The sequence below is a fragment of the Onychostruthus taczanowskii genome, unplaced genomic scaffold (genome assembly GCF_017590055.1).
Source record: "Onychostruthus taczanowskii isolate IOZ18803 unplaced genomic scaffold, ASM1759005v1 scaffold4, whole genome shotgun sequence".
NCBI lineage: Eukaryota > Metazoa > Chordata > Aves > Passeriformes > Passeridae > Onychostruthus > Onychostruthus taczanowskii.
In genome coordinates, this window is record NW_024501459.1 from 10,962,494 (window position 1) to 10,979,049 (window position 16,556).

The 16,556-nt window shown below is 37.5% G+C and overlaps 1 protein-coding gene across 4 annotated transcripts in view; it reads right to left on the minus strand.

Moving 5' to 3' along the window:
- Positions 1–16,556, minus strand: part of STAU2 (staufen double-stranded RNA binding protein 2) — a 168,636-nt gene that overhangs the window by 133,177 nt on the left and 18,903 nt on the right. For 3 of the 4 annotated variants that reach the window (XM_041413048.1, XM_041413046.1, XM_041413047.1), the window contains exons 3-5: positions 16,142–16,272; positions 11,365–11,524; positions 8,931–9,066 (exon numbers count right to left, since the gene is read on the minus strand). In XM_041413048.1, coding sequence (XP_041268982.1) covers positions 8,931–9,066; positions 11,365–11,524; positions 16,142–16,272 — 427 coding nt within the window. The remainder of the gene's footprint in view (positions 1–8,930; positions 9,067–11,364; positions 11,525–16,141; positions 16,273–16,556) is intronic. The other variant, XM_041413049.1, reaches the window with a different exon arrangement.

The window sequence follows — 16,556 nt, forward strand, 5'->3', positions numbered from 1 at the left end:
CTGGTAATGTACACAACTGAATTAAGTATCAGCTGGCAATCTCAGTCCCTTACAAGCAAATAGATGTTCAAACCATCGGAAAGCTCCTTTAATACAAACAGACTGCAGGTTTAGTGGCCAAGTTGTAAACTTATCTTTAAGGAAATGTCTTTAGGTCAGGCCTGAGGAATGAATTAATGTGATGAAATGCAGAATTCATGCTTTGTGCAGATAAACCAAACACTTAATTGTCACTGCTGGCAAACTGGCATCCTTTACTCGCACTAGATTTACATAAAAAAGGAAAACTGCCATTGAAGCTACTGCATTAGAGCCTCAATTCTTATAGAAGATGAAAACTTGAAGAAAATGGTGAGACAAAGCCTTGCAGAAAACCTGGTTTTAATTGATTTGTGCTGGAATTATGACATTTTAAAGTCATGAAAAGCTTCAGAATAGAAAAAGGCAACTTTTTTGAGAATGCTTCTGCTGAGAAATTCTTGCACAAATTCATGCTGCCATCTAATGGTCTAAATCAGCTATTTCCAACTGAATAATTAAACCTGAACAATCACTTGCATTATTCTTTGGACTATTCTTTATTTCTCTCAGTTTTAATTCTTTGAAATTTATATCTGTTGTTCACAATGAAATAATAGCATATTTAAGGAGATATAACCTATTTTAAACAAACTTTTAATTTCTATTTCCTAATAGTCTTTACTATTTCTTCCAAGGTTTTTTCCCCAAACTAGTGGGAGGAGTGTGGGGAATGCAGAAAGGAGTTTTTGCAAAGTCAGTCAGTAAACATTTTTATCATCACACTTCTCAATCCTTAAAAAACAAATTTTAAGGACAGAATTTTGCAACATTGACTGGAAATGCAGGCAAAGCACCTCTGACTCTGGGTTTTTGGGGGGAAGAATGTTGTACCCTATGGCTAAGGTCTGAAGCTGACAACTGTAAAAAAGTAAAAATCCCCATGGCACCCCACACTGCTCCCCCACAAAGCAAGAGATTTTTTTGCTGTGATCAGTTCAACACAATAAGCTCCAGAACTGAGGGTTCACTTCACATGGGGAGCAAGGGCACTGGTCTCCACAGCCAAACAGCTTCTTGCAGGAAAACAGTACTTTATTCAATCAAAAGCATTTCAGTACTTGCATGCCTGCATCTCCTCAAAACTGCTGTTACCCAGATATGTCCCTAAAGAGTTTGTTCTTTTAATACTTTTCTCTCCCACTTCTCTCTGGGGAGAGATTTTTGTCTTTTTTTCAGTCCTTCCACTGCGACAGTCAAATTACTCCCACTATAGCACTCATAAAATTATTGCAAATCAACATTCTTAGGATTATTTCTCAGAGCAGGATTCAGCCCCAGATTCAGATGCCTAAATTTAGGTATTTAGTTAATGTATAGAAACTAAGTTGCTTTAAAAGTGAAGCTCTGGAGAGATCCATACAAAACATAGACAACCTGGCTTAAGGCATGACAAACAGCATTCTGGACTAGGAATTGTTCTGAGTAATCCTTCCACTGGTTATAAGGGGAGACTTAGATTTTCTAAAGCACAGGCAGAGACTATTTGAAAGGCATCTGAGCTTGGATCTAAATCCAACCACCACCCTAAAGAACTGCACCTAGTTGCCTGCACACAAGCACACAGTACAACTTGAGATGCAGTCATGTACCTGAAACATCCACATGATGTGACACAGGATGGACCCATGAAACAGACAAGTTTCTCACAAATAGCTGGAGTCCTAGTGGATTATATGAAATGCTAGGATGACTGAACATCACTTTTAGGGACTCTGTCAATTGTCTAAACTTAGCTACACAGGGCCATTTGAAATGCTCTAGGGTATCTGACCTTCCTGACCTTCTGCCTGACCTTCCGCTGCCACTCTAGTAAAGGCCTCCTCTAGGTCTTCTGCTAAATCCATTGGTACCATGTGGATGTCTCACACACGCTGCGATGTCTCAAGCGGCACTAGAGACCTATGTTTAGGCAACTTGGTGTCCCACATCTGCCACAGCATATTTGCTTGGGAAAAAAATCTGCTTCACACACAGCTGTGCATAAGATCCTCTTCTCTTGCAGCAAGCCCCAACATAAAATCTCAATAATGGGAATTCAGCAACAGATACTAGGCTAATCATGTGCCTAGAGTAACAAAAAGACTGCCTGGACTAATCTGAATTTTGCATTTTCCAGGCTGCTGGCCGATCTAATCAATAAGAGATCTAAGTCTTTCAGATCCAACTGCATTTTGTATTATGCAGGATATTTGTATTATTCAGAATACTGAAATATTTGTGCCTCAAACAGATGAGGCTCTCCATGCAGAGAGCTGTCTTTTGCTAGAAGGTAAATAGGGTGCTCAAGTAGCACAGGAGAACATCTAAAGATCATGAAAATTTCAGACTTCATTCTCTTTCTGTAAATTAGATAAGTGGGTTGTATAACTGTAGGTGTAGTTTTGGAGATGGTAATATCAATAGATTTTTTCTATCTACAATAGATTTTTTTGCAACCCACACACTTCAAATTTGTCTTCTACAGCTGTTCTTCTGGCTACATTTTCCTTTTTTCCCCCTCATAGGACTATGTAACTTTTGTGAAACAAATGAAGTTGGGTGAGGATTTAGACTGCATTACTAAGCACTCATGTCAAGTAACACTTCCCTCAAATCTTTTCCCTTTGATGCACATATTAAATCTTTAGGTCAGCATTCATAAAAGAAACAAACTCTTCATTTCATTCCATTCTTTCACCATACAATCTTTTATTAATATGATTTGACAATTTTAGTAATTTACCCAATAATCACACAATCTACTCTCTCTTTGATCATTAGATTGGATAACATGTTAGTCCATTATGAAGCTAGCAGCTGCAGATGTAGTTGGCCAAAGACCAGCCCTCAAGCTTTCTTTTATTATCCCTCATTTTTAAAGTGCTTGTTCAGTATTTAGGCACTGGTCCACACTATATACATATCCTGTAGTGATATACATCACTACAGGAGCAGAGAACTCTACAGTTCCGTGCAGCAACTGAGCACTCAGCAGGGCAGCAGGCTACCTGGCAGGCAGGAACTACATGCCCAGGTAGGGTGACAGCCTGTGCTTTGTGACCAGGCAGCATAGCTGGCTCTACAAGAGGCAAGAATATGCTGCTGCCTTATTTTTCAGAGTTGTTTTTGCAAATGACACTGTAAAAAAGCATTAGTTAAATGAAAGAAAAATGTACTCAGAATGGCAGAGCTATGAAAAAAGAGAAAAAGGTGAATGGTTTGTGCACTCCCCCATGCTCTGAGGAGAAAGAGAATAGTCTTCTCCTTAGTCTGTAGTACACAACAAATATGCAGGAAGAAGCAATCCTACACAAGACCAAGATAAAGGCTCAGTGCAGCAGAAACTGTCCAAGTGCACAGAAGCTGCAGTTTATCCTAGGAACACCATCACTTTGCGTGACATGCTTGCAGAGCTATCACACCATCCAAATTCCTTATAACCAAGCAAGAAATTGCTTTAATTACTTTATTTCCGTTCTTTAGCTTGTCATTGTTTTGTATTCCCTTTGTTCCTATATTTCACAAGTGTTTTCAATTTTGAAACCTCTTCTTTTATATATAGATTTTTCAAGCTCTCTAGATTGTGGTAAGACACATATTAAGGAATTTCATATATTAAGAAAACAACTTCTGAATTCTCCCAAAACACAAGGGTTGGGTTTTATGATCTCTTTGACACTACTTTTCAAACTAAAACATCAAAAGCTGCTGTTCAGTTTCTAGTGGTTATATTTCTTGGCTGAAAACTCTTAGTTTAGGTAAGTCTGTAAGACATAATTTCTTCTGTCACTTACAGACATTCTATAATTGAAAGTACTGCAGGACAATTAAACTTCATGACTCTCTTCAATTCTAACTGAAAAAAAAAAATAAAACAAACCAGCATTCAATGGACAAGGCAAGTTGGACAACCCTGTAGCCAGAATTGATACCTTATTTTATTGTTTAACTGCTCTAATTTAAACAGCCATGGTTTTAATTCTTTTTTTACACGGTTTAAGCCAATTGCATTTAAGCCAGAGATGCGAAGGAGCATGGGTTCTAGCATTGGCTACAGATATGAAAGTAAGCATATGTTTTGTCCTCAGCTCTGCCAATAGTTTTCAAACCTGACCCGCTGTCTCAAGGCTTGGGCTGTGCTGAGTAGCATGCCAGTTCTCCTGACTCATGCCAAATGCTGTGCTGACAAACACGCAAGCAACATCAGTTAGCAGCCCAGCCCTGAAAGCATCAGCACCTCCTTCCCCAGAGTCAGCCTGGAAAACTCTTAAAGAAGCCATAAAAAATGAAATCTTCACCATTTTTAGCTTTTCTGTAACATATAGTGTTTGAAGTGGAAGGTCTCTCTTGAACTGGAACTGAGTGCTTTTGTTGCAAAATTGCCTGAAATTCCAACCTGTGAGCTTTTAAACTGGTTGTATATAACTGGTAAATTTTGAGTGCCAAAAGAGTGTTTTCCTCTATTACAATCTCTGTTAGGAATACAGAAACCTTTGTTAAGCAAGAAGTCATCAAACATGGCTGGATTTAGGGTTGACAACTTTTTTTAAAGCTCTGTCTTATCAGAGGCCATCAAACTTTCTTTTACCAAACTTGCAAGGATTTTATTTCAATAAGGAAAATCCAGAGAAGACTCCAAATTGTTATCTACACTGTGAAATAAATGAACTGTAGTATACAGATACCCAAGCTACCAGGGACCTAAGCTGGCAACTTCACACGATTCAGCCCAGCCTCACACAGACTTCATCAGCCTGTCACAATATGCAGTATAATGACAATGACCCAATGCTGTTAACAAGTTAGCCAGTAATGCATTCACTATCTTGAGTGAAGAGTCAGCATGAAAACATTCATACCTAATCCAGTTCCAAGCTGGACTGTGTTTTATCTACTTAGCTACTCTAAGAGGGGTGCTGACTTGCCTTGCACTTCCTAACTTAGCACAGGAAGAGACTTACAAGGCTAAGACCTTACCACAGTGTTACACACTGCCTTAAATATCTTGCTTTCTGCCATGCTGAGTTTTGCATACACAAAGCTCTATAAACAGCCAGTATCCAACACCTACCCTGGTGCAGCACTATCAGCACTGCAAGCAACAGGTAACTAGAGCATGTCCTGATAAAAACCACAGAATTACCATGGGAAAGTGCTACTGAGAACATTTGTTGCATTGAAGAGAACACCTGTGGAAGGACGCTCATCTGGGACAACTCATCACTTGCCTTCCATGCTGACTGCCAGTAAAACTTGCCCCTTTCCCTTTTTTTTCTCTCACTTGTTTGCTGTCCTTTTGTCTATGAAAGTAGCTATGACCATCACTATAAATTTACACCATCAGCTGCAGACCTTGCAAATGGATGCTGGACCTTTACAAACCTGCTTCAACATCTTCTGTGCAACATACTGCCCGTATAAATATGCCCCATGGCACGTGAGAGTAGTCCTTCACACACTTAAATCAACCTAAGTTGCCCTTACATTCCAAATACACCCTGTCCCTCTCTGGTGAAGGCACAAGTTCCTGTGTGACTAGAAAAGAAGATGTCTAAGTACAGTTGTAAGTCGAGGAGTAACTACTGCTTTCCTCTCCCCCCAAAAATTAATTAATTTCTGAGCAGCTCAACTTCCAGTGCTGGAGGCAGGAAATATTCAGGGACACAAAGGCTAGGGACAAATGAAGGAGGAGGAATCACTGCCACTTTGACATAAATCATCTTAGCCTGACAGGGAATCTAGCCGTCAACTTTGCATACGAATTGCAACTCTCGGATCACGTTTCCATGAGATACTGAAAAAGACCTTTTGTACCACTTGAAACACTAGACTTTACTGCTATACAGATATGCCCTGGAATGAACTTAACAATCTATTTTTTCCTCAAGACATTAGTCTTGCCAGTATCAGAGTTTCCCTAATGCAATCTCCTAATCTTCGTCTGTATCTTCACCTATTTGAAAAGCACATTTCTTTAAACAGAGATCAGTAAAGGGAATGCAGACACAGTGTAAAAGACAATGCTTCCAATTTATTTAACATATTTTGTATCTTTTTTAATAACAGAAAATAATCTACAGTCAGAATCTAACGACAAAAAACTTCATGAAGTGTCTTATCCACATTAATTCGCAAATCTTGTTTTTAACTGTCTATATAGTCTGCATTTACTTGGGTACTTCAACAGTACTTCTATTCCACTACCCAATTCCCAAAATCAGCAAATGAATGCTAAATACAATGTGGCAGTAGAAGAAAATAAATGTAACATATTATACCACAGGAACATAATAGAGTGCTGCATCATATGCTTCATATTTCAGACTTCACTGGCTACTGTAAATGACCCAGACTGTGTCTCCAGGTGCCAAGCAATGCTGACTGGAAGAGGTGCAGGATTGTGCCCATCACAGCCAGTGCCCCACATTACAGCCAGGCTGAGCCATGTGGGCTGTGCTGAGCTGCAGGGCCTGTGCCCAGCAGGGCTCACAGGAGGGGGCTGTGCTGCTCAAATCCCCTGGCTACAGGACAGACTTGTGGCAAGACATGGGCCCCTGGGCAGCTCCCCCTTGGCACCACCTGTGTGGCCCTGCCTTTTTCTGACAGCACAGCACAAAGTTTTCACACAACCATCAGTCCTGACTATTCCTGACAGGGTTGTCTCCTTGTAAGCAAATCCCGTAAGAGTGTGAATGACCAAGAGGGGTTAATCTCTGCTGAGGCTGAGGTCTGCATGCTGTGGTGCCCATGGGGAACAGTCCTGGTCAATGCCACACCACTCAGGACCCAAGGTAACTGAAGGTATGGAAGATTATCTATAATATTTGCTTTTTAAACCAGCAGGTCTAATAAACAGCATTTAAATGATGCCTTACAAAGTCTAAGTGCCTTTCTTACTGTGATCATAAAGGACAAGCATCTCCCTATGCAAAACAAGGCAATGAACAATTATTTCTAACAAAGCAGTCCATCAGCAGTACTATACAGATAATTTTTCTGCTTCCTCTTTATTCTGGCATTAATGTGTATACATGGTTGTGCACAGCAGGTATGTGTTCATGCAGATAGACAGGTATTTACTACTTGGTAAATATTACTAGTTATTGTTAGTTATTATTCAATTTACTAACCACAGTATTATTAGCTATTCTGCACGGGTAACTTCACTCAAATAAGCACAATGAAAAAGCAAGCACAGATTGTGGCCTTCTGTCTCACCAAGCCTGTTTGTTTTATGATCAGAAAAATCAAGTGACCTAAGGTGCCCAGAAAAATAACCTTCATGTATCATTTTACCCTAACACTGAAACATGTCTCTCATGAAAGAAAGTTTCCAAAGAAGCAAACTTATAAATTGAGCTAGACACACTAATCATTTTCTAAGAAAAGAAATGTTAAGACTTAGCAAGCGCTGAATGTTTTGACATTCTATTTCCACCAATACCTTTCCATAATTAAGTTCAGATTCCAGAATTCCAGATTTTATGCCTTTAACTAGCTTTCATTTTTTCCAGTATAGTATTATACCTGCTAGTCAAACTAATCTCACTATAAAGGTAATTCAAATAAATGAAGGATTTCTAAATATTAACTAAACTCATTTCAAGCACCGTAATTAGCTTTTTAAACCATGATGGATGTAAGCAGGGACACAGGTCAGCAGTGACTAGAAATATAAGACAAGTGATACAAAAACCAGGCACTGTTTCATAGAGTAATTAAAGGTTTCTTCCAGGCTATTTGGGTTTTGGTTTTTTTTTGTGTTCTATAATTCTAGGTATTGTTGCTATAAAACAACAAAACCACCAGCCCAGCAAATTTTAAAACACAACAAAAAGTCCAACACAGAATGAAGTGTTAAAACCCTACACTTACCAAATTATCATTTGGTTTAAAAGTATGGGAAAACATAGAATTAAATAGATTGAAATATTTTCCTTAGACAATTCTGAAATTATGTTTTTGGTTTTTTCTTAACTCCTTAATTTTTCAACATTGCAATAAATTCAATTTCTAATAAAGAGTAATTTTGAACCAAAACACTCCTTCAGAGTTCATACACTCAATCCATTTGACAATTATGAAATGCATAAAAATGAACATGAAATCCATCAAGTCAAGCTTTATTAAAAAGGTAACGTTTTTCACTAATAAAACATGTGATTAGAACTTTCTGACCTGTTTTGGTTTGGTCTTTTCTCGTATTACAGATAATAGTTTGTCTCACTTTTGGAGCTTCAAAAGACCTTATCTAATACAGTTACTCTGGGGACAAATATGGAAAAACGGGGAAAGAACCTATCTCAGAGAAAGAAGTTTTTCAGATTACAAATTGGCATAGTTCTGAATACAGGTTTCTAAACTGTGAAATAAAGGATTTTTTCTAACTAAACATTGAGGATTAAGGAACTGAGATAGCTGACCAAGAAGAATGGTTAAAAAAACAGAAACCTGAGAATGGTTTCAAGCCAGTTATCAAAATGCAGCCCTTCCAATTTTATATTAAATTCCTGAGAAAAGATTGCTTCATTTTTGATGCCACAGATTCTAATCACACGACACGGCAGCAAAGAAAAGCAAAACCTCTCTCTGAAGTCAATGCTCTTCCTCCTCACTACTATGGCTGTGTAATGTGCTTTTTAATGCACATAAAAAAAAAATAAAAGCAGTTTTACACACCTTTATCCTTTGTGATGAGCTTAGGGCACTTGTCTCTTTTAGGAGGTAATTATGCATGTTTCTAAATAAGGCTGCAGACTCTCCTTAACAAAATTTTTAGTTTTCTTTTATTCTGAAATAATCTAGAAACTTAATGAAGATTTAGGACATAACAATAAAAAAAAAAATAAAATAACAGAAAGAGTACAAACCTCTGATTGTACATGCCCCGGAAATTATAATTTGCTCTGTAATTGGGAATTGGCTTTGGATCTAATGGCCTGTAGATGGCAGGCTCTCCTCTTTTCATCGCCAGACCATTCAGCTCCACAGTTGGTGTTATACTGCCTGCAAAAAAAACAGCGTAAGGTGCTCAAACGAGAAATAGTGAAAAACACACAAGCAGGACTGAGCTGCAAAGGGAGACATACACGATATTTTTTTACGCTTAAATTAAAAAGATGCAACTAAAAAGACATTTCAGATTCTTTAAAAAATGGGAATAGAGATGCCAGCTTAATCACAAGCAATGAGAAAGAACATTTAAAAATCTCTCTCACTGCATTCTCTATGCATTTTCAGTGGATTAACCTTCACATATGAATGAGAAATTCAGTGTAATAAACAAGCTGGTTATTCATCTCTCCAAAGTACTTATAATACATTATGACACTTTCTGAAAGAACTATAAAGATAATAGAATAATGTGTCTTTCTGCTGAATACCATTAAATAAAACCACAAATACAGCAAAGTCATTGAAACAAGCATGAAGTAACAGGCATTACTGCAGTCATTCAGAAATCTTACAACAAGTTAGAAAAAATGATTTATTTGCAAGACTTGAAAACTTAAGACTGTGTCTAAGAACTAATGGTCTCATAGGAGTGATCTGACAGACTAAGCATACAGATCCTGAAAATCAATGCAACTACAGCCATCTACTGGTGACAGAATGCAAAAATAGAAGGCACCCAGTACTTGCCCACTTGCATGGTTTCAAAAATGCCTAAGAAGCTACATCCAACTTCTTTCTTTATTTTTTCTTAGATAAAACATTCAGCTACAGTAATCCCCGCTTACATTGTTCCAAGAGAATCCTAAATCAGCTAAATGTGCATTCCAATAAAAAGGAGTTAATATATTCTGAAAATATTTTCATGAGAGATTCAAATAAATTTACCCTTTAAAAAGCTATGATTAATTTTCCAGTCTGACCTTGAAGCTTTATATGCCAAATGATGAATATGTTTATGCAACACTTACTCAAAAACTTATACCAACAACAATTCTTATAATTTCCAGAGCAAGGCATTACTAAGAATTCAAATTTTTTATAAAAATACAGAAAGTCACATTTTGATGAGAAGACACCTGTGCATATACAATTCACCTTTCTTGGAGAAAAATTACAGTGTTAAGTGATAAAGCTTTTAATTAATTTTTAATTAATTCTCTTGAAGCCTACTCCTCTTGTTATCAGATTCTCCCTCTAAGAATATGCTCAAAGCCAAAAAAAAATCTAGAAACTCAGTAATACTCTACAATGTCAAGAACCAAGCTCAGGATCACTTTTGACAGAGGTTTGAGCCTCCTGCTTTCTAAGCAGCCAAAGTCACAGTGACTGGGAAGGCAACAGGGCAAAACCAGTGTTCTGCGTCTGGAGAGGCAAAGTACTGATCTCCAAAGGAGCGAGAGAACACGACCACACCACTCTCAAACAATCCTTCATGGCTAATGCTCAGGATAATACAATTTCTAAAGGAAATTTACTCCTGCTTTTCTCTTTCCAACATAGAGAAGATAAAGTGCAAAACTGCTTCACTTTAAGAAAGTGGCTGAAGAATATATTTTTAAAGGAGGGGGAGGGGCAGACGGAAATTGAAGGGGAAAAAGGGAAAAGAGGAGGGGGAAAGGATTGTTTAAAAATAAAAATGATAACAGATTCCCACCACTTGATTTCCTTTATATTAGTCTGAAATGAAGTTATGATTTTTTTTCTTTATTGATCAAGACAGAACCAATCACTGAGCATGTGCATGAGATGTGCACCTCAGAAGGTTCTGCACGCACTGAAGGCAACTTGCAGGTAACAGCTCAAAATGAAGGCGGCAGGACACCAGTATAAATTCTTTCTATTATTGAATCAAGTTTCTAAAGCCACCTGAAAGCTTTTTGAAAGCACAGGTTGCTCTGAAGGAAAACTCAGCATGCAGGAAATTACCTGTCAAAGTTCTCATGCCAAATCCCAGCCTTTTGTTTATGCCAGACATGCAATTTCACAGGATTGGACTGGATAAAATTTCCAACCTCATTGGAAAGTTAGCTAAAAGAATCCTTTGGGAAATGTGTTTTAGTTAATTTGGTCTGGTTTTCTCCTGTCTGCTTACTGTTGATCACATATCATCACTTAGCACACATCTAAGCATTACCTAATTAATATATTCCCTTACAGTTCAACCATTTCAGAAATGTGCATTAAAAATTCTTCCATGAAAGCTTACTAGAGGTTCTGTATTATCCAATCATGCTATAGCTATGTTTATTTTCATACTACAAATTTAAGTATCTTGTTAAAATTACTTATTTAGTGCTATAATATGCTGACACTTCAACAAGATCTAACACTCAGAGGAAAATGTCATACCTGGATTATTGTTTACATTGTTTTTGGGTGGTCTGGGCGTTGGTTTGGGAAGGGTAGTTTCATTCAATGCTTTGCTAGCAGCAGCATGTTGGGCCTTTTTAATACTGCTTCCTTCAGCTTCCCATGTCTGTTCTCCAAGAGTCAGCTGCACTGTGAACATCTTCAAAGACAAAGAACAGGTAAACACTGGCAAGATTATCACTGTGGATTAGAACAATCAGTATAAAAGCTTGCAGGGCTGAAGAGAAACCGCACTCTCTTTTCATTGTATTCAACTCCCAGACAAAGCATCTGATTCTTCCAGAGATCAGTGAGACCTTATCAGTGAGCAACATTTGGCCTTTCAAATCACAAAGTAAAACAGTGTAATGGTAGTGTCAATTATCAAAGAACAGAATAATATTTAAACCAAGTAAGAATAACTTCAAACTGATCCTCTGCTCTTGGAAGACTATGTACAGGTCAGCTATGAACACATTTCTTCATATATTTGAGTATGTTTAGTCACTTTACTTGTAGAAAACAAATACTAAACATGCTACTGAGAAAAAAAAAAAATCAGTTTTGTAATGATTATGAATGAATATAAATCACTACACACTTCTCAAGGCAGCAGAGAATTTGGCCCAGATAGTTTACAGAGTGAATTAATTTTGCACATACCCAGATTCCTAAAAATAATGCCTTTTGTTAGGGCAGAGTCACAACTCAAGCATGTTCAAAAAGATAAAGTAAGAAGCTAAAAAAATCCTTATCTTTTTTAATGAAACTGCAGTTCTCAATGTAAAATCTCGTGAGGACAGGAACTGTAAACATCCAGAGTACAGAAATGGACTAACTGATAAAAACCATGTATTTCAAATTCTGTGAGAGAGGGCTATTTCAAGTACCCATGCTGTGCAAATTGTGCTGATAAAACTCAATGCATGTTTAAGGTATTAGATAGAGTCTATCTTCCGTATGATACATAAATGTTCTGTTTAAATTTGAGCATCTGAGAACAAGAGGATAAAAGCTAGAAACTCGATATATTTGCCATATAATCCCTAGATAAAAGGCAGGACTTAATAGTCAGATACACACAGCAAACTAAGATTCACCTACCTTAGAAAACAGACTAACTTACTTGAGTCAAAGAAAAAAAATCTACATACTAGTATGAGAAGTATTTAAAGTAAAATTTTAATTTTGACAGCTCTCTTTAAACTTATTTAAACTTGCTAGATTCAGGACCAGGTTTTTAGAGATTAATACGGTGGGCAGCCTTTAAATCTGCATTTACATATACATTTTTTTAGCATGTACTTGCAAACAAGCATTTGAACACAAGTATGTATGTGTCTCCCAACTCAGCCCTCTGCACATGCACAAACTGTATTCAAACTGAATGCTATAAATACATACTGTTGTCTTAATTACAGCCTTGAGTTTTGGCCTACTGTAATTTTCAGAAGCACAATGCAAGTCCCTGTATCACAGCTCCTACTGCCATGTTGTTTTTGCCACAGCAGTCACAACAATTTCCTCATGTTAGAAAGAGAAAAATAGTCTCTTAATTTTACACTCTGTCAAACCCTACCCCCATCTGAAAGCTAAGATGGGTATTAGAACTAAATACCCATAATTATATAAATTACCTACAAACATACATCCTTATTACTGAAAAAGTTGAAATTTGAGCTCTGGATCTGAAGTTTATATATTTTATATTTTGCAAGAAAGTATCAGTACAGTATTTTTATAGGAGGAGGAAAATCCCAAATTTAAATGAAAATATTATTAATAATGCTACTTATCTACCTATAACTCTTAGTCCTTGGAGTAATAAATAGGAACTCCAGATGATAAAGGGCTTGCTCAGTTAATTTCTGCCAGTCAGAGCACCTTCTCACTTAATGCATCTGCCAAAAAAACTCCTGCAAAAACCCACACATATAAGTAGTTTTACTCCTTTATTAAAGGAATAAAACCTCCTAAATCCAAACTCTGGAGCAAACAATGGAACACTGAGGTCCAGGAATACCAGAGCTAACAGTTCTGCTATTGACTGAGAGACATTTCTCACCTGAGGAAATTTCTATTCCTTAGACCCAACATAATTTACCTGATGTCCAGAGAGCAGAAAGGCAAAGGCCACCACACTTGTGCGTGTTTCCACTCTGCTGTGCTTGTAAGGTCAGTCTCTAAGCTCTGACAACTCTTTAGTCCTCACTTCTTCTGTGTAAAACCTTCTCTCCTCCTTCCCAGTTTTTGAAGTGCTACATACCTTACCCCTTTCTCTCTTTTCTGTACCACCATCCACTGTGTTTTGCCACTGTTCCTTTTAAATTTGTGTCCTGAAATGACACTGATATGGAAGGACAGAAGACATGATCAATCTGACTTACGTACTCCAAAACATCATTTATGCTAACAAAGACTTTCTGATTTTTCTTTTGATGAAGAATCCACCTGGAGGGCAGACTCCTAGAAACCCTAACTGCACTGTTAGGAAGAGCCACTTCTCTCCCAGCTGCACTATTTCTAGTTTTCCATTTCACCCCAATTGTCTAAACTTATTTTCCAGAGACAACTAAAAAAAAAAAAAATTTAAAAATTTTACTAGCATTTGTGGTCACAACACAGACAAGATATCTTGTAGAGCATATCTGAAAATTGTGAAAACCACCAGTGGTCAAGGACAGAGTACATGTAGGAGCAAAGCAATATGAGAAGCTCCTTGAATGGCAAAGAGAAACAGCAGCACTACATGCCTTCAGGTCATGCTTCCCAGGACAGAATTAGGTCTGTTTCACATATTCTGTCAAGTATATCATATCACTAGCAAGACATTATATTAAATTGCTGAGAGTCATAATAAATTCTACCTATTTCTTCACTTTTCATAGGTCAAAACCTGCATAATCTTATTAATATCACCTTTGTTCTTCATTCATTTATCTTTTTTTAATCTCACTACACAGATCAAAATTAGACTTAATATCCCCTGAGTCTATAGAACACATAACTATATTTTTTTACCACTATGAGCACAACTAAAAGAACGAGGAAAATTGAAAACTGAAAAATTACGAAATTAATTGAAAATTTGGATTTCAGAAGTGCAGGTAATGCAAACTTAAGTAATTTCACTGATATAAATTCCTTTAAAAGCAATAGCAAATATATCATAGAAACAATAAAGTTGGAAAAGACCTCTAAGATTAGTTTGGTCAAACTTTGACCAAACACCACCACACCACGAAAACCATAGTGCTAAGTATCATGTCCAGTCATTTCTTGAAAAATTCCAGGGATGGCTATTCCATCACCTCCCTGGGCAGTCCATTCCAACACTTAACCACCCTCTCAGTCAAAAAAATTTTTCATTATGTCCAAACTGAACCACCCCTGGCACAGTTTGAGTTTATGTCCTCTTATCCCGTTGCCAATTGCTTGGGAGAAGGGCGCCCCCTTCCATATGTGAACAATTTCTTATCCTACTAAAATTTTAAGCATAATATGAATGTCATATAACTCAAATCTCCTCACTGCTGAGAAATGTAAACAGTCAAAACCACACTGCAATCAAAGTAATTACTTTTTCACAGAAATGGAAAAAAATGTAACACAATAAGCACAATAGTGAGAAGTTACAGAAAGCCCAACAAATTTAATATGCTGCAACCTAAAACCAACCAGCCAGTGTACCCTGTGGTGCCAAATGCCTCCAGGAAGAGGAAGAGCTCTGCAATTTCCATTTGCAATGAAGGATGCTAAAAGCAGCCCCACACCTGCTGACATCATTTCCACCACTGTAACACGTTCAGCATCGGCAGCCAGAGCTGAAGATCAGTGATTTGCATCAGTTCTGCGCTAGCTGCCAACATAGTGTACAACACAGGAACAAGGGGCAAGGGCAGAGACAGACCATGAGGAGCTGAAACTGCTACTCATCTACACCCTGGCCCCGCTGCCTTGTGTGATTTGGCCACTCCAGAAATACTATGTACAAAGCAGCTACTAATTATGCCAGTGTCTCACTCAGACTTTTCTAGGATTTTTTTGCTCCCCCAGTTTGCTCCTAAGTAGGGAGGAAATTCAAAATTATATCCAAAAATTACCATGAGGATATTCCTCTGTACTCCCCATCATCTGAAAGCATCCTAATTTTTACTCATTAAGTTGAACATTCATCCATGGAATGGCCAGAATTAGCTGTAAGATCACTAGAAGCCTCTATGCTATAATCACATTAGGAGTTTTAGTATAACCCTACATTGTAAAATTGCACAGTAATAAGGTTTGTGCCCTAGAACACAAGACTCAAGGATAGACTATCAACTTCATGGACAAAATATTGCATCAATAAGCACTTTAAAAAATACCATAAATTTGTCATCACCTGCATTACCATGAAACAAATGCAGAGGTAGTTATCAGAGGCATTCTGACTGCAGAGAAAGATTCATGCAACCTAAAAAGCAAATGCCCCAAAAATATTAAGGAAGGATGGTGATACCCTGAAAAGACCTTCATGAGGTATATATAAAGACCAGCAAATGTAAATCCAAAGATGAGAGACAAAGTAAAGTACAAAATGATCTACAGGGCTTCTGTAACCAAAACACAGGCATATTTTCTGAAAGTGGGGTATAAAAGAGCAGCAAAATAAAGAACAGGAAGAAAGCCCTTACACTAGAAATGTAGCTGGGTTTGACAAGCACATTTGTCCAAACCATGATATTATCTGTTCAGCATGTAAGGTATGGCTCATCACCTGGAACTGTGACCTTACCTTGGCATGAGCAGGCCCTCTTTCATTCAGAAGCTTATACTGGGGTTGAATTCTATTGAAACGGGCTAACTCATTTACCAGACACATTGGAGTTTTCTCTTTGGGGTTTGCCATGTTATCTTGGAGAGGAGCTGTAAATAAAGAGTCTGTAAAGTTTTTGTGGAGAAATGTTCTCTTCACAACTTCACAAAGCTTTGCAAAAGCAGCATGCTTAAAAAAGGAAATACTTTGGCTAAAACACAACTTTTGCATATATGCTAAATACAAAGTTGAAATACCATTTATATACAAATCACATGAGACTATGTAGCTCCCAACAACAATTTTGATTACATGCAATTAAAAAAGCCCCAAAACAATTTCTTTCCAAAATGTCTTTATGAAAGATGATAGTGCAGGAGAGCATATGCATATT